Source organism: Benincasa hispida, chromosome 12, assembly GCF_009727055.1.
Source record: "Benincasa hispida cultivar B227 chromosome 12, ASM972705v1, whole genome shotgun sequence".
Taxonomy (NCBI): Eukaryota; Viridiplantae; Streptophyta; class Magnoliopsida; order Cucurbitales; family Cucurbitaceae; genus Benincasa; species Benincasa hispida.
The window spans coordinates 43,511,985-43,531,572 of record NC_052360.1 but is presented as its reverse complement, the minus strand read 5'-3'; the positions used below and the strand labels follow the sequence as shown (position 1 = coordinate 43,531,572).

The 19,588-nt window shown below is 36.4% G+C and overlaps 1 protein-coding gene across 1 annotated transcript; it reads left to right on the top strand.

The window, feature by feature from the left end:
- Positions 1–264: 264 nt before the first annotated feature.
- LOC120067970 lies at positions 265–875 on the top strand. Its single transcript, XM_039019628.1, has one exon. The coding sequence runs from the start codon at positions 463–465 to the stop codon at positions 607–609; it is 147 nt and encodes a 48-aa protein (XP_038875556.1). The 5' UTR covers positions 265–462; the 3' UTR covers positions 610–875.
- Positions 876–19,588: the final 18,713 nt, after the last annotated feature.

Sequence of the window (19,588 nt, the reverse complement as noted above, 5' to 3'; positions counted from 1 at the left end):
ATAATAATAATAACCTTATCATGTTCATGTTGAAAATAATGCACACATACATACATAAATAATTATAAAACCCATTTTTTTATATATGAAATTATTTTATTTAACTGGGTGACCCATTTTGCTGGTGGGTGATGGCTACACAACCAATAAAGTAAAGGGAATTAAAAAAATAATTAATTGGAAGGGGAATTGAATGAAATGATTTAAATAAATAAATGAATGAAAGGGGTAGAGTGTGTGTGGGGTGTATGAAAATGGGAGTTGTCTGGTGGGCTTAGGGGACAGAGCCACAGGGGTTTGATGGTCCATGCCTGACCCTTCTGTTTTGCTATATAAGAACCCCTCTTTCCCTCAATCTCTCTTCAAAACAAAAAACAAATCAAATCTCCCATTTACAAACTCAGCCAAGCAGCAGCAGCAGCTCAAACCTAGTAGAATTTACAATACAAACAAAGAATTAAAATGAAGATGATGATGTCAAGTAGTGGAAGCTCCAAGAGAAGGATTTCATCTCCAAGTAGAGGATTTGGAGGAGTTCTTAGAGAGCAAAGGGCTAAGCTTTACATCATTAGAAGATGTGTTGTTATGCTTCTTTGTTGGCATGATTAGAAGATTATACACATCATCTCTCTCACCAAAAACAGGACCAATTAGGGCTTTTTTTCTTTTTCCAGATTATTATTTTTTATTTAATTTTGTGGAGTGTAAATAGAGAGTAGCTAGGAAGAGGAAGATATGGAAGAGAGTTTTTTTTTTTTTTTTTGGGGGAAAGATTTTTGGTAGATTTGGCCTTGTTTTGGGTCACAAGATGTGTAAATTAAAGTTGGGGAAAAGAAAATCTTGATTATCAACTTTGGATCCACTTTTTGATTTCATTTCTCTCTTTTTCTCTATCAGGTGAATTTGAATGTGTTTTCCTTCTTGTTTTTCTTTATGTTCTTGAGTTTTGAGCATTATTTGGGGGTTTTGACTTTGTTCTCTCTTTATTTGTAGAGAGAGATGAAGCCTTTCATGATGATGATTCAGAAACCCAAATTATAATGCTTCTTTGGTTTTTAGTGTTGAATATTTTTGCATCCCAAAAAAGGGAAATTGAATCATTTATTTTGATGAGTATATCATTTAAAATCAGAATAAGGAGGAAAAAAAAGGCATTGAATCATGATTTAAGGAATCTCATGAAGTAAACATTTCTTACAATGATTTGTATCTTTCTTGATTACGATAGTTGAATTCTTAGTTAATTTCAAAAACAAAAAGCTATTATTCTAGTTCTCAAAATCTGGTTTAGTTTTTTAAATTATTGGTAAAAAATAGATAACAAATGAAGAAATTTGGAGGTAAAAATAGTGTGTATAAATTTAATTTTAGAAAATAAAAATAATAATAAAATAATTACCAAATGAAAGTTTAAATTTTTATTTTTCAAAATAACTCTACTTGCAATATTTTAGAATTTAGTTAATTTAAATTTAATGAATACATCGAATTATGAATAATCACATCATAATTAAAGCCATCCAGCATATAATTAAGTAAATAATTTACTTGTGAAAAAAGGGCTGAGTAAGTTAAAGCCACATAGTGCTTGCTGTGTTCACTGATGATTAACTATTATCACCAAATCTTTAAATTTTTTTAATACCATTTTCTTTAATAATTATGAGATAAATGTACTTAGAAAACAAAAATGTAATAAAAACACAGAAATAATAGAGAAAAAAGGAGAAAGGAGGGCACTAAGATTGGGTCAAAGTAGGTCCATTAATCATTTAAAGTGGACATATTATTGCTTTATCCCATTCTCAGAAGATTTCATTTACCACAATCCTTGCATATATTTTAATTAATTATTGATATTTTCATAATCAATGCAATTAACCTCTTCCATTTATAATACATACTAACAATTGCCACTTAATAAATTTCAAATTTTATACCTTCTTTCGGTTCTTTTATCTATTTATTATTTAGAATTGAAAGGGAAAATTTTACCCCCTTTTTAACAAATTTTTAGTTTTAGTAGTTTTTACTCCTAAAATGAGATTGTAGAAGGACAGTGCAAACTTTAAAAGAATATCAACCAACATACACTCTAATTTTGAGTTACGATTGAGTATGTAAAATCTATGTGGACTTATACAACATCTTTACAAAAATATTAGATATTTTCAATCAGTGGGATTTTTGTATGGATGACCCAAATATAAAAGTGTGATTTATCCTTTTTTTCATTAGAAGTTTTTGACCATTTGCTAACGTCAACACCGGGAGTAATTACCAAAACGAAACTTTCACACGCACGCGGAATGACCTCTCACTATCTCACTATCTCGCTCTCTCCTCTTTCGTCCTTCACATCACTCTCCCCTCACAGATCACTCTCGCTCTCTTGTTGTCTCGCTCTCTTGTTTACTCTCGCTCCCTCATCCGCTCTTCGTAGTCTCACTCTGCCTAAAGTATGTCCTGTTGGAACTGCTTGTGTGGATTCATCGTCCGAAGAAGTTGTGGTCATGTCGGAGAAGAAAAAGACATGCCAGAGGAGAAGAAGAAGATGTGAAGTAGACAAAAAAACTTACTAGAAATCGTAGTGGAGAAGAAGAAGAAAAAGAATATATATATATATATAGAAAGAAAGAAAGAAGGGCAATATCGTAACTTTCGTGGTCATGACATCTACAAAAGGTCCATTGTGTTTAAAATGTCGGGTATTTTCACCTTAAACCTCTAAAATTAGTAAAGTGTGTATTTTGCTCGAAAATGAAGTATTGTCGAAAAAATTAAAAAAAGAAAAAGAAAAAGAAGAATTATAATAAGATAAGAAACAAAAAATCTAAATTTCTTATTTGCCAAATTGATTTTGTTTAATTTAATAGAATAGGACGATAAAATGGGTAGTTAATATTAAATCGAAAGCCATTGTTTGACAAATCGTTTCATAGTTGTTTTGACTACGAAATTTTGTGTATTTAGAAGCATTCAGAATATAATAGTCAAGTCTTGAAAATTGAAAAAAAGTTCATCCAAACACGTCCAATTTATTATTATTATTATATTATAAATTAAATATATTTCTAGTCTCTGAAATTTAAAATTAATATTCATTTAGTTTCTAAGATTTTTAAATGAGTTCGACTAAGCTGATATGAAATTTTTTTGATGGACCAAAAGTGCATTTTTTTCAGTATTGATAAATTATATTTTCTTTTTAGTTTTGTGGTCAAAACACGTAATTTGTGGGACCCAGTGGATTATTGCATGCCAACAGACATTCACGTGTGCCACGTGTACGGTAGTGATGGGCCCACACGCAACAGTATTCCTTTTTGTCCGTTACTATTCTTAGCTATTTTACGGTTTTAGCCTTTCGTAATTTGGAATTCTCTCTCCCTAAGTTTCGTTATTTAAAATATCAAAATTACCCTTTTAGATGATATATCAGGGGTGTCAAAATGGCTGGAGAATTGGGATTATTCAACCCAAATTATAAAGATTAAATTGGATTAGTTTTGTTATTAGATTGAGTTGAGTTAATTTTTTTTTTTTTAATTTTATAGCATTGGATTGGGTCGGATTTCAAATTGAATATATTTCTTCAAGTTAATCCAATTTAACCCAATCCAAATTGTGTGTGTGTGTGTGTGTGTGTCTGTAGAGTTTAGTTTCAGGTTAAATTTTTTATATTTTTCTTTTAAGATTGTTACGATGTTTTTTTTTGTTTAAATTTTGTAATAAATATCATGAATATTTTAAATTTAATATTTAAGTTTATGAGATTTTAGTTTTTAATGCTTTGCTAGGAAAATAATAATAATAACCAAACAACCTAACCCAATCCATCCTGAGTTTAATGGTTAGCTTAGGTTGGGTTGGAGATCATGTTGGATCTTTTGAGTAGCCAATCTGACTAGCTCAAATTTTCGAACTGGTCAAAAAAAAAAAAAAAAAAAAAAAAAAAAAACTCCTCAATCCTACTCAACCCCTTGTACATCCTAATGAAAAATTTTGTTTTAGGGAAAATAACAATTTATACCCATTAACTTAGAGTTATACCAATTTAAACTCTGAACTAATAACTGAATCAATTTAAATCTTAAACTTTGTATTAATTTACACCTCCATTGCATTCTATTTGGATATATAGTGTATCAGGCTATAATTTTATCAATTAAACTTCCTTTTAAACGAGTCAATTTAGACTCTCAATTAAGATCTCCTTTGAAAATTGTCTATGTATAAATTCTAAATGTCTATTTTATTAATTCGACATTTGAAGAAGTCTAGACACGTGTAAGAATTGAATACATGTAAGACTTTTAAGTGTAATTTTTATTTTTGACGATATATGGGGTGGGGGGATCATTATTTTGACTAAATGTAATATTAATAAATGGTCTAAATTGATTCACTTATAATAATTTACAAGTTTAATTTGAACTATATATATTTCAGACGAAACTATCATGGGTTGGATAATAGAGGAACATAAGATTGGATAATAGAGGAGCATGACATTCTTAAAAGGCTAAGAGGTTATGGGTTCAATCCATAATGAACCACTTATATTTTAATATCTTATTTTATGTACTACGTCTTTTTTAGACATTCGTACTACGTCTTAAGAAGGGTGTAAATTGATAAAATTATTACAAAAAATGATAAATAAAAAAGTTAGCATAATTTTATATATTCGATTAGTTTTAGATTTTAAAATTTTAATTAAAAATTAATCCTACAAATACTATTTTATCTAGAAAAAATTTAATATATAGAAAAAATGTCAAACTATTTACAAAAATAGCAAAAAGAAAAAAAAAACATTGATAGACACTGATAGACTTCTATCAGCATCTATCATATACTACAATGATAGACTTCTATCAATCTCTATCATTGACACTGATAGATTTCTATCAGCCTCTATCAGCCTTTATTAAAGAAGATTAAATTTTGCTATTTTGTGTAAATAGTTTCCTTTATTTTTCTATTTTTGAAACTCCCCTTTTTTTCTATTTCTTTTATTCTAAAATGTTATCAAAATTAAGGAAATTTTAAAAATTAAAAAGAGTTCTTTTTAAATATATTTTTATTTTTTAAATTTGGCGAAAAATCCAAACTTATAGCATGATTGTGAACAAATAAGCATAATTAAAAAAAATAGAAAATAGAAAATGTCATAAACTTTTTTTTTTTTTTTTTTATAAGTATAATGGTGTTTGCACGTATCTTGAATAGTAGTGGGTCCTCCCATATGTAGAATCTAGTTGTCACGCCCCCTCCCGAGCCTTGTCTTCCAGACCCGGAAGGAGAAGTGAAGATAGCAGATACCACCCTTTTGTGATACCTACAACCCATTTGAACTTGTCTCGCTTTCTAAACTTAAAACCATGTAAATAAACAACGGTTCATTGGCTAAACTTATTTTAGTACAATCAGTATAACGTTTATACAATTCCCAACTTAACTCAACAACTCTAAACTCTTAATTACAGAAGTTTATAATAACAAACATAAATCTGAAAGTGTGGCTGTGGCGTGACAGACCCTGACCTGAGCAGAACCTTGGAACTCCCCTCTTTCGCTACTTGGGAAGAAAAACATGAAAGGAAAGAATAAGCTTCAAGAAGCCCAGTGAGTGGTACCTTTTATAAGAAAATAGGTTTGATTATCAAAATTTATCTTTGGGAAAACAATATCACAACAAAACAATTATCACATAACAGAATGTAACCTCCCTAGCCTTAGCTGGTTACCCCTGGCATGATCATATATTTCTCTAGTATTCCTGTGAATTCTCCGATATGAATGATGTGGAAAAATCCCAGTATCCATATATCACGTCGAATGTGCACATATTGACAATATCCTGTTAGTCATATTTGGGAACGCTGATAATCCCAGCCAGTTATACCAACAATCCCAGCCAAGTGTCCACGACGTATGCTAACAATATCCCGGGTAAAATCCTAATTTCCTATGCAAATCACAACAAGCAAAATAACGACAATCACAATGACCAATAAAATCTAGACAACACATTTTCTGATCATGCCAATGTTCCAAACATTACCTATATATACACACATATATATAGAATCCAACATACGAAAACAATAAGAATATCCACTCACAGTTCCTCCTGACCAAATCCTTAAACAGCTCGTGGCCCTATCTCCTTGAATTTCTCCTCCCTTTTAAAATAATCAAAATAGGCCTAACTTTCCAAAAACAGCCTTTTAGAGGTTATTTTGGCAAGCTGATGGGTGATGTTGGGCGGCAGACCTCGCATAGGGGTAGTGTTGGGCGTCTGGGCATGCACCTGGTTGATCACGCATGGGGTTGGGCAGTGAGATGTGTATAGATGATGGGATGCGGTCGTGCACACTGTCAGGCGTCCGTCCAAATGTGAGTCTGGTGATGGTGCGCGCGAGCGCTCGTGGTGGCAAGGATGCACGACAGGGCTGGGTGGTGCGGCTGTTGGGAGTGCGCACATAGGCACAGCAACAAGCGTCTGGGATATGCGATCAACTGGGCCACTTGACTTGCAATGCAATTACCTCATCATTTAGAATACCAATTTAAACGGCAGTCGGGGGCCTCATATTACACCTACTTCTGAACACTGTCACAGTAATTGCACTAAAATGGCACGAGTGGATTGTCAGAGCATAATGCCCCGACATGCCACATTTATAGGCATCCAAACCTCTTTCAAGCTTAACACCTCCAGCTTGTTTGCATGTCTAAGTTCTCTCTTCTCGTGCTGCCAATGCCAACCCTTGCCACATTATCCCTGAAGTGGCATCACCTCTTTTAGCTAACACATATCCTTCAATTTGCATGTCCTTTCACGCATCCATCTCACCTTGTTTGAAGCCCAAGACATCCCTTAATCACCCAAGACATTCAACTTGGACCATGACCATCGCATGCCACCCATAACACCATCTCCACGCCTAGCCAACCTTGCCATATATGCCTGCGAACCCTTTTTCTAACTTTAAAAGAGCTAGCCATCACATGGCTTTGTCGCATGGGCCTCTTAATGCGACCACTAACCTCAACAACCTTGGCTCTTTGCCAAGCTTTACACTTCAACATCAACGCATAACACACCACTAATGCATAACAAAGCTTATCTAGGCATAGCATGGATCCCATCCATACTTAGCAAGGATCGACCACTCCACATTTAACCTCAATTTGCCTTGGCCAACACTTTGCGTTTGGCATGTTCCTCATGCCCATGCTTAGACAAATCTCCTATGTCCTTGCTTACCATTCCATGCGTTCATCATGGCTTTCTGCCAAGCACAACTCTCCTTGCTTGGTGTCTTGGCTGCATGCTCCACACCAACGCTCACCTTAGATAGCCCATGTGTGGCAACGTTTGCATAAACCTCTTGCCTAAGCCCTCTTGTTGTATGCATCAACTTAGTCTTATCGTACAAATCCCAACCTCATCACATAGCTCACAGCCTTATTGCATAGCCTTGGAATCGCATAGCAAACCCACCAGCCTTATGCCTCAACGTTCAGCTCATAGTCGTACGTATGACGCTCGCCCAATGCCTTGCGTGTAATTGAGTGCTTCCTCTCTCGCGCATGGCCTTTACTTGATGCACGATGACCATTACTCAATGCACGATGGCATTTACTCGATGCACGATGACCATTACTCAATGCACGATGGCCTTTCCTTGATCGCGCATACTCGATGCATGATCCTTCCCTCGCTTACACATACTCAATGCATGATCCCTTCCTCGATCATGCATGGCTTTTACTTGATGCTTGGCCACCATTTTCACGGACAATACTTAGCCAAAATTTTCTTCTTACAAGGCTAACTTATAAACACCTGAGAGCCAAGTTTCCAGTATTTAAGCATTTTACTTCTTCATTTCCTTATCCTTTACCCATTTTCCTACAATTAACTTAAATATTAAACCTCTCATTTTACTAATCTCAACAATAAACATATTTAAATAGGGAAATTAGGGTTAGGGTTTCACAATTACTTCCCCCTTATGAAATTTCGTCCTCGAAATTTGTCTGAACCTACTTCGGGTTAAGGCTCCACATAAAAAACTTTATAACCCTTTTTTACCACTATGCTTCTACTACGTTACTCTGATATAACATTCTTAATTTGGCCAACAGTACTTCTCCTAGCCTCATGACTAGTTTTTAAACCAAACTAACTACAAATAACTTTTCTATCTCAAATTCTAATTGAGAATAACTTAATTTGCTCTTACCTTCTTTGGCACATCTTCAGGTAGCGTTGTGAGTTCCAGCTCGGTTTGTCTACTAGGTCTGCCGCTTCCACTGTTCCTCTAGTCTCACTTTGACTTATTCCTAGTTTCTCTTAAACCTATGGAATCTACTTTACCACACAACCCTCTAATTCCTAAACTTAAACCTCAAGTTTCCCAGAAACTTATGCTCTAAGACCAACTTGTCACGCCCTCTCCTGAGCCTTGTCTTCTATACTTGGAAGGAGATGTGAAGACGAAAAATACCGCCCTTTTTTGATACCTACAACCCATTTGAACCTGTCTCGATTTCTAAAATTAAAGTCAAGTAAATAAACAACGGCTCATTGGCTAAATTTATTTTACTACATTCAGTATACCGTTTATACAATTCCCAATTTAACTCAACAACTCTAGACTCTTAATTATAGAAGTTTATAACAACAAACTTAAATTCGAAATTGCGGTTGTAGTGTGGCAGACCCTGACCTGAGTAGCACCCTGGAACTCTTCTCTTTCGCTACTTGAGAAGAAAAATATGAAAGAATTCCCAGATATGAATGATGTGAAAACAATCCCAGTACCCATATATCTCGCTGAATGTGCACATATCGACAATATCCTGTTAGTCATATTCGAGAAGGCCGACAATCCCAACCAGTTATACTGATAATCCTAGCCAAGCGTCCACGACGTATGCTAACAATATCTCGGGTACAATCCTAATTTCCAATGCAAATCACAACAAGCAAAATAACGACAATCACAATGACCAATAAATAATGTTTCAAACATTTGCTATATATATAATTACACACACACATATATATATATAGAATTCAACATAGGAAAATAATAAGAATAACCACTCACAGTTCCTCCTCCCTAAACAACTCTTGGCTCTGTCTCCTTGAATTTCTCCTCATTTTTAAAATAACCAAAATAGGCCTAACTTTCCAAAAAACGACTTTTAGAGGTTATTTTGGCAGGCTGATGGGCGATGCTGGGCGATAGACCTCGCATAGGGGTAGCACTGGGCATTTGGGCATGCGCCTGGTTGATAATGCGCGGGGCTGGGCAGTGAGACACACACAGACGTGCACTCGGATGTGACCGTGCACGCTGTCAGGCATCCGTCCGGATGCACGTCTGGCGATGGTGCATGCAAGCGCTCCTGCTAGCGAGGACGTGCGGTAGGGCTGGGTGGTGGGGCTACTAGGCGTGCACACGTAGGCACATTGGTGGTAGCGCAAGCGCACGCGTCAAATTATAATATAGTAAAACGTTCAAGAGATCGAGTATCATCCTCTGAGGAATTGGTTTGACTCTTTTAGCTACTTAGAGATTCTTCTAATTTTATTTAGGGGACTAGACTGTGATGAGAATTAAATTAATCTAATCCTATAAAGGAAGAAAAGATAAAACTCGTGTGAAACTAGACAAAGACACGTACTAGGGTATGATTTCGTTAAACGGATTAACCAAATTCATTATTTTGACCTTAAATTGATTCATGCAAATTATAGATCGAGGAGTCTTCTGTCCAAGTATCCTCTTTCAAGCTCAACCCTTTATAATGACTAACCATTGACCCGAATCTCTTCTATTGCTTGATTATCCATGACATTAAGTTCCTTCAATGACAATATCTATTAATATCCTATCACTCTCATGCATACTCGATTAACAGTTTAACATGCTAGATCCAACCCAACACATTCTCTCTCGAGACAGACGTTAGGTAAAAAACATTTAATTAGTGATCAGTCAGTCAAAAGCATTAAAAACAAACATGCTAAAATAATTATGCATAAATTCAATCCAAGAAGCAACTAATTCAGTTTTCACAATCCAGAAAACTAAATCAACACCCTAGAAACACAAATCAGTCACTCATGGTTACAACACAAACATAGACCATTCATGAGGTTTCCAAACATAAAGGACATAAAATAAAAGAGGGAAGAAATTGCAAGTCGTGTTCTTGACTCTCATCCTCGAATCCAAAATTGCAACCCGACGATCTCTTAAAATCTTCGATCCTTTGAAGCTCCGAGATGCTGCCTCTATCTAGAATTACACTCCTCAGGGAGGCCTCAGCGAAATATTGCTTTATGCTCTCAAAATAGCCCTAAAAGTGCCTCTATTGGCCTCACCGAATCAAATCGGCCATAAACTGCTTATATAGGCAACAGTCGTAGCGTTGCAACCCTCTGATGTAGCGTTGCAACCCTGACGGTGAATCCACGCCATTTCTAGTCATAGCATGCAACGTTACGATGATACCCTATTTTCATGAGCTCTCTGCCTTGCAGCATCGCGGGGTAGCATTGCAACGCCCATTCAATGCTGCCCAGCCTCCGATTTTCGATTTTTCTTTCCTTTTTCTCCATTGATCAATGCCCTGGGCCAAAACTTTGACCTCTTGGGGATATTTGGTCATTAATCTTTCGAAATTGTTTGTTCTCATCCAATTGCTTGATTTCCTATAATCAAACAATAAAAACATCAAAGATCTCAAATTAAGCATAAAATTAACTAAATTCTAAGCTAAAAAAACACACTTTTTGGATGCGTTTCACCACCCCAAACTTAGAACTTTGCTAGTCCCGAGCAAAGAAAGAATAAGATTATAATGAAATTTAGACAAGCATGCAAATGACTCAAAACCTCATCATTCAGAATAAGCATATTAGATCCATTAGTAGAAACTTTCAAGTGCATCCCAACATTAAAAGATTTCAAGGCCAAATCTCATCATCTCCCACGTGTGTGTGTGCAAGTCACATTTAATTCAAAACACAAGAGCTAAAATTAGGTTCAAGAGAGCTTCTTCAGTTTTACCCTTACTCTGGCTCATGCACCAATCATCAAGCATCCACACACTCAAGAAAGTAATATGTCCACTAAGGTGCCTTGTTTTTATATTTTTTTTTAACAACAAAAAGGACCCTAAACTTGCATCATTTTACCTAGGGGCAGTAGCTTTCACACATCCACTGCAGGGAACCATACCTAGTCAATTCCCAAGTGTCCTACCTGATCACAATAATGACAACTCTTTTTACCCCCATCCATGCGTGCATTACAAGTTTAAAATAATACAAAGATATTTCTTTTAAGCACATGAGTATATACTCTATTTTTTTTTTTTATCAAGGGTAATAATAATATTCTTTTGTTTTCCTCTTAGTCTAACATTACAAACCATCATGCACATAAGCTCTCTAACCCCGGGACCTTTCGAGGTGACAACCAAATACACTACACTTAATTCTCCTTTTAGTTAAAGTTCCTAAATTAAAGTGACTACGTGCTCATGCTAAGGGAGACTCAAAGAGGGACTTAAAGATAATTTAGTTTAGGAGTATGTCATCCTATTTCCACAACAAATCATTTAACATGCAAATTTAGAATAACTCATAGGCAATCATAATCACTACATCCTCAGTAAATTTCACAATTTAAGCACAAGATCATCTTTTCAATTAAAAAAATTAGAAAAATTTTCCTCAAAATTTAGCCACTCAAAATAATTGGTCAATTAACATGCATAAGACAATTGTTTTCTAAATAACATGCATAGCAGGATATAAATAACTAGACAAGCAAAAGCATGCAATACATCCCCCACCCCAAACTTAGAAACATGTATTGTCCTCAATGCAATAAAATAAACACAGGAAGTGAGCGAAATTGACCTAATTAATGAAGTAATCCACGTGTGTCAGGCTTGCAAACCATGCTTGAGGGCTCTTGTAAAACAAGCTTTGGTTGCCTCCCAAGAAGCGCTGAGTTTAATGTCCAAGCCAGATGACACGGGTGATTATCCGTCAAGGTACATAAAAAGTCTTGTAGGCTGTCCATCTTCTCTTGGGTACCTGAAAGCATAAAATTATTTTTGGTATTTTTAATTTTTGGAAAATAAAAAGACTGAAAATTAAAAATAGACTCAAACTGACGTGCTCATAAGAATATGGGAGAGAAAAAATCCATGGCAAAATGACTCTTAAGTGATGGAACACAAAGCTTCTCAACCTCAACCTTAATACTTGAATTTCCTTATCTAAATTAGGCACATATTCTCTCTCAATCTCACAAACCGGCTCTTTGTTTGACTTTAATGTTTCCAACTCATCCTCATTATCAGAATCTACAATAACTGACCTCCCTACCTTAGTGGCATTGGAAATATGCTTCTCACACAAGGCTGTAAATTCATCAACCATCAGACTAAGTTGATTTCTGATGCTTTGTTTTTATGAAGTGGAAATGTGGATGATATGCGTTGATGAAATTGTGTTGTACACTCAAGTTTCCCTAGCAGAATCCAAGTGTAAATTCCTCTGAGTTTCCTGGTAAGTCCAGGGTTGAACACAAGAACTTGTAAAAACAGATTGTGTTGGTAATTTTTATGAAAACCTTGCGGTAACCGAGTAAATAAATTGTTGGTTTGTTGTTAATTGCGTTAATGAGAAAATAAACAAATGCGCCGGATTTGAGAAAAGGCAGTTATGTGATAGATGCAATGAGTATGCGATGAACGGGTTGAGAAGATCTTTAGCTAGCGTTACTTGGGAATGCATTAGACTATACGATCATATTACAACCATACACAGTAAGTCATTTTCCAATGAAAATGCGATGCTCCTAAGTCTAGGACGCATGTGTTGAATGCAAAAGTGTCCATAGAGCTTATTTCTAAGTCTCTACTCTTGTCCTATGCGATGATGCAAAATGCATGAAAGCAAGGTGACCGCATACAATCATATCCTATCTCTAGGATGCATGCGATGCGTTAATAACAAATAGTGCTCATTCTTAAGCTCCTATCTCTTGTATTATGTGTTCTATTCTAACTCTCCTGAGCCTATACTCTAATCTGACCTTCCCAAATCTAGATCCTGTCCTTAGACTACCCTCCCGAGTATCTCTAATGGACGGATGAAGCATACATAATACAAGATAATCGCATTTGAATGAAGATTCCCTAGTTGTGCTAGCTAAATGCTTCTCAACCCATTCAACTGATTTAGTTACTCATGCGTAAATAACAGAGAGTGAACAGATATAGAGAAGGAGATTCCATTTTTACAAATAAGTTTGAATACAAAATGACAATGGAAGTTAAAAGTAGAGAGCCTGGTAGCAATTCCTTACTGACTGAGGCTTTTACACTGAAATCTCTATTCGGTACTAAAGATGTTCCTGCTTCCACAGGTGTAGGTCCTCTCTCTGCCCTTGAAGCTTTTGGCACTTTCCCAAGCTTACCGGAACGATCTATCGGCACAACCTCCTTCCTCGCTTTCGCCTTAAATGAAAGAAAACTAAGAACAAAGACGTATGAACTAAAGAATGATGAACTGATCAACTCGTCAACCCCTTCTCTGAAGAATACCCTTGGTATTTATAGAGCATCCATGGTGAAAGGTGACTTCTCTCTTATGGTTGTACAAACGGGACGACTTTAATTCCTGACTGATGCGCCGAATAATTGTCACTGAAAAGCTGAATGTACTTTGTGACCGTTATCGACTGTTAACTTAATTCGGATTCAACTGTCATCAGCTTTCTGTCCCATCGCGATTGATTAGACTTTCACCCAAATGCACCCACCATGTTGCGCTGACCAAGTTGCGGTGATCCTTCTCGGGTGAATTTTTGCGAACACAATCATCGCAAAGCCTTGTGGTGAAGTTGCGCTCGACCAGTGATTTCCTATGATCGCAATTCTTGCATTGCGTCAATGCATATTCTGTACAAAGATACAAAAATCAACTGTTCTAATGCGTTGAACGCATGCGACTGCAATATTATGAAATCGATGCTTAATGGACGCAAATTAACATATTTCATCAACACAATCCAACATTGTTTAAGAACTTAGCACTATGATAACATGCATTTCTACCTGTTATCAATTTCTTAAACATTTTAGGGTTTCCTCATTCTCCACCAATTAGGTTTCTATCCTATCCATCCTTCTCTCTTCCATACAAAACTTCCTAAATTGGGACTCTAAGATAAACTCTTTTAACAAATCCTCTAAAGAATGTTTCTCTTCTATTGGGGGTGGATAAACATAAAAACTCCTATGGTCATGGGATGGGTAAGTTAGTAACTGATGGGATACGGGTATGGGTTAAAAAAGATTGGTGGTGGTGGTGGTGTTGGGTCTACATAAGTTGGTAAAACCCATAAGACCACCCACACTTATGATAAGACATGATAAAGCAAACATCACAAGCAATCACACAAGAGAAGACTTAAAATAAATGGAAAAAGAACAAAATAAAATAATATACACCCTAAATTAAAATAAGTCAAATCTCTTAAATATTAAAAGAATCAAAGCATAATTCTTCGGTAATGGTGCCAAAAACTTGATGGTAGCGCAAGCGCATGCGTCAAATTATAATATAGTAAAACGGTCAAGAGACCAAGTATTGTCCTCTGTGGGGTTGGTTTGACTCTTTTAGCTATTCAAAGATTCTTCTAATTTTATTTAGGGGACCGGACTGTGATAAGAATTAATCTAATCTAATCCTAAACATCAAGAAAAGATAAAATAGGGGTAAAACTAGACAAAGACACGTCCTAGGGTATGATTTTGTTAAACTGGTTAACTAAATTAATTATTTTGACCTTAGATTGATTCATGCAAATTATAGATCTAGGAACCTTTTATCCAGGTATCCTCTCTCGAGCTCAACCCTTTCTAATGACTAACCATTGACCCGAATCTCTTCTATCGCTTGATTAGCCACAACATTAAGTTCCTCCAATAACAATCTTTATTAATCTTCTATCAGTCTCATGCATACTCGATTAACAGTTGAATATGCTAGATCTAACTCAATTCTTTCTCTCTCGAGACAGACGTTAAGTAAAGAACATTCAATTAGTGATCAGTTAATCAAAAGCATTAAGAACAAACATGCTAAAATAATTATTCATAAATTCAATCCAAGAAGCAACTAATTTAGTTTTCACAATCCATAAAACTAAATCAACACCCTAGAAACACGAATCAGTCACTCATGGTTACAATACAAACATAAACAATTCATGAGGTTTCCAAACATAAAGGACAAAAAATAAAAGAGGGAAGAAATTGCAAGCCGTGTTCTTGACTCTCGTCATCGAATCCGAAATCACAACCCAACAATCTTTTCAAATCTTCGATCCTTTGAAGCTTCGAGATGCCACCTTTTTCCAGAATTACACTCCCTAGGGAGGCCTCATTGTAATATTGCTTTATGCTCTAAAAATAGCCCTAAAAGTGCCTCTATTGGCCTCACCAAATCAAATCAACCATAAACTTCTTATAGAGGCAGCATCCGCAGAATTGCAACGCTCCAATGTAGCGTTGCAACGTTGATGGTGAATCCACACCTTTTCTAGTCGTAGCGTCGCAACGCTTTCTTGTTTCCATGAGTTCTCTACCTTGTAGCATCACGGAGCAGCGTTGCAATGCTCGTTCAACGCTTCCCTACCTCTGATTTCCAAATTTTCTTTCCTTTTTCTCCATTGATCAATGCCCTAGGTCAAAACTTTGATCTTTCTGGGGATATTTTGGTCATTGATCTTCCAAAATTGCTTGTTCTCATCCAATTGCTCGATTTCCTACAATCAAATAATAAAAGCATCAAAGATATCAAATTAAGCATAAAATTAACTAAATTCTAAGTCGATAAAACACACTTTTTGGATGCGTTTCACACAGCGACAGGTGGCTGGTCTATGCGATCAGTTGGGCCACCTGACTTGCAACGCAATTTCCTCCTCCTTTAGAAAACCAATTTAAATGGAAATCTGGGGCCTCTTACTACACTTACTTCTGAACACTCTCACACTAATTTCACTCAAATGGCACGAGTGGATTGTGATAACATAACTCCCCGATATGTCCTATTTATAGGCTTCCAAACCTCTTCCTAGCTTGACACCTCCAGCTTGTTTGCATGTCTAAGTGCCTTCTTCTCGTGCTGCCAATGCCAACCCTTGCGACATTATCCCTGAAGTGGCCTCACCTTCTTTAGCTAGCGCATATATTTCAATTTGTATGTCTTTTCACGCATCCACCTCACTTATTTGAAGCCCAAGACATCCCTTAGTTAGTCACATGTCCAGATGAGTTCGCAACTCAACCTTTCTTTCCAAGTTTACCCTTGTCATTATTGGGTTTTATGTCCTAAAAACTCGCAGTTTGTAAAATGATAAACATTTTCTATTATCAATATACTTGTTATTTATCTCATAAATTGTATAAAAGTCTAAATCCAATAAACTAAGACCCATGACTATTGTATGAGTATTTGAACTTTATGTGGAGACATAAGAGTGGATCGAGTTTGAGTAAATAGTCAAAATGATCTATGGTACATGAATGAGGTTGGGTACCTTATTTTGGTAATACCATTGGATGTGGCCTACTCTGTAGTTGTTACAAAGAGTTGTAAAGTGCTACATATGATGTGATCCTAATTCGTATATGTTATGACATGAGGAGTGAGGGCGTCCTATGCAATGAGTATGCATAAGATCAGGACCAAGAAATAAGTCACTCTTACTTTATAACGTTGTTTACTGTTTAAGACTGACTATTTCACCTAGATGACCTAGGTAACTCGATCTTAATCCTGAGCTAACTATGAACTCCCGTTCGGAATTGCCCTTAGATTTGCGTAGTTGAGGGTTGGCTCAATAGCGATGGCTCAATAAGACTCCCATTTCAGGGGTAAGACCGGATAGATAGTTAGGGACATAGGGTGCAAGATGGAGTTCACGCCTACCTGATTTAGGGATAGGAGAAAGGTTGTTATCTCAAGTACTGAATCCAGGTCTTGAACAAGGGACCCCACCCTCTTATTGGGCTGAGAGAGTTTGGTTTGGTGATTGGATCACAAACCAGTTGTTCATTAGAGGATCAGTAGGGACTTGAAGAATAAGACGTAATCTCAGGGGTAAAACATATATTTGATCCAGCCGTTATTACGAACAACCTGTGAAGGGTTGACTTACTGATTATGGTTAAATCATGTGGACATAATATATCTACAGTGAGGGGAGTGCAACTATGGGCTTTAGTGGAGTGACCCATTAGTTAACAAATGTGGATTAATTTGGTCTAATGAGTTTAGCCGATTAATCTTGGATCATTGGAGCCCATGATTTGTAGGTCTGCGAGGTCCCCCTATTAGCTCGTAACGGACTAGCTCTAGAATATCTTGATAAGTTAATTTGAAATGTTCAAATTAGAATTAAGGGAATTAGTAATTATATGAGATATAATTATATGTTTAATTTTAGAATTAAATGGAATAGGAGAGTTTATATATTTAAATATGATTTAAATATATAAAGATGGATATGTGTTAAAATTAATTTAATATTTGATATTAAATTAATTAAGTTTTATTTAATAATTAATTTATGAAATTAATTAAATTTTCATTTTTAAAATCAAAATAGATTTTTTAAATCAAAATTTTGATTTTGAGATAAAATTGAAAAAGGATAAGAAAACAAAAACACCAAATGGAAAAATGGATTTTTCCATTATCCATCACCTAACTAGCTCAACATATTGCAATGTCTTGTCTTTGTCTTCTCCAAGCATGAGCTACAACTCATGCAGCTCTTCTCTTTGCATGTTGATCTGTAATATAATAAAGAGATTGGAGTGAAAATTGGGCATACAATCTATAGAGTTTTTGAGAGAAAAACTGGTTTGAAGAATGGTTCTTCAACAAGGTTGCTACAGTGAGTTTTTCTCCTTCATTCCCTTGATTCAAGCTTGTTTTGAGTCCCACCAACTCAATCTAGAGCACCAAGAGAATAGTGGGGAAGATCTTGAGGTGGTCTACAACAAGATATGGAGAAGATTGCAGCTGAAGAAGGAGCTTTGAAGAAGTTCTACAAGAGGTTTGTCTTGAAACCTATTTTTCTATAAAAGCATGCTTTATATTATGCCAAAATTAGTGAATTTAAGTGCTTAGATGATCCTTGTGCTTCCGCTGCTATTGATACAATCCTACAATCATCACATCCTTCGAACTACATGGCTGCATGATCGCATGGCTTGGCCATCACATCACCCTCCTTGTGCTAATCTAACCTCAATGCCATTGCAAGTTTTTACTAGGTCGCACACCCTTCTCCTCGCATGGCTTACCCTTGGCACATGCGTTCAACTTAGACTATGACCATCACATGCCACCCATAACACCACCTCCACGCCTAGCTAACCTTGTCATATGCCCCCACGAAGCCCTTTTCTAACTTTAAATGAGCTAGCCATTGCATGGCCTTGTCGCATGGGCCTCCTAATGCGACCACTAACATCAACAACCTTGGCTCTTTGCCAAGCTTCACCCTTTAACATCAACGCATAGCAAAGCTTATCAATGCATAGCATGGATCCCATCCACACCTAGCAAGGCTCGACCACTCCACACTTAACCTCAATTTTCCTTGCCAACACTTTGCATTTGGCATGTTCCTTATGCCCATGCTTAGACAAATCTCTCATATCCTTGCTTACCACTCCATGTGTCCATCATGGCCTTCTACCAAGCATAATCCTCCTTGCTTGGTGTCTTGGCCGCATGCTCCACACCATCGCATACCAAGGCTCATCTTTGACAAGCCATGTATGGCAACGCTTGCACAAACCTCTTGCCTAAGGCCTCTTGCTATATGCATCAACTTAGTTTTATCGCACAGCTCCTAGCCTCATCACATAGCTCACAGCTTTATTGCATAGCTTCCAGCCTTATTGCATAGCCTTGGCATCGCATAGCAAGCTTATTAGCCTTACACTTCAACGCTCACCTCACAATCGTACGCATGACGCTCGCCCAGGCCTTGCGCTCAGTGCGTTGTGTGTAATCGAGTGCTTCCTCGCTCGCACATGGCCCTTACTTGATGCACGATGGCCGTTACTCGATGCACGATGGCTTTTACTCGATGCACGATGACCTTTTCTCGATGCATGATGGTATTTACTCAATGTACAATGGCCTTTCCTTGATCACGCATACTTGATGCGTGATTGTTCCCTCACTGACACATACTCGATGCACGATCCTTTCCTCGATCATGCATGGCTTTTACTCGATGCTCACCTAGTGTTTTCTCGATGCTTGCCTAGTGTTTACTCGATGCTTGGCCACCATTTTCACGACCAATACTTAGCCAAAATTTTCTTCTTAATAGGCTAACTTATAAACACCTGAGAGCCAAGTCTTCATAATTTCAGCATTTTACTTCTTCATTTCTTTATCCTTTACCCATTTTCGTGCAATTAACTTAAATATTAAACCCCT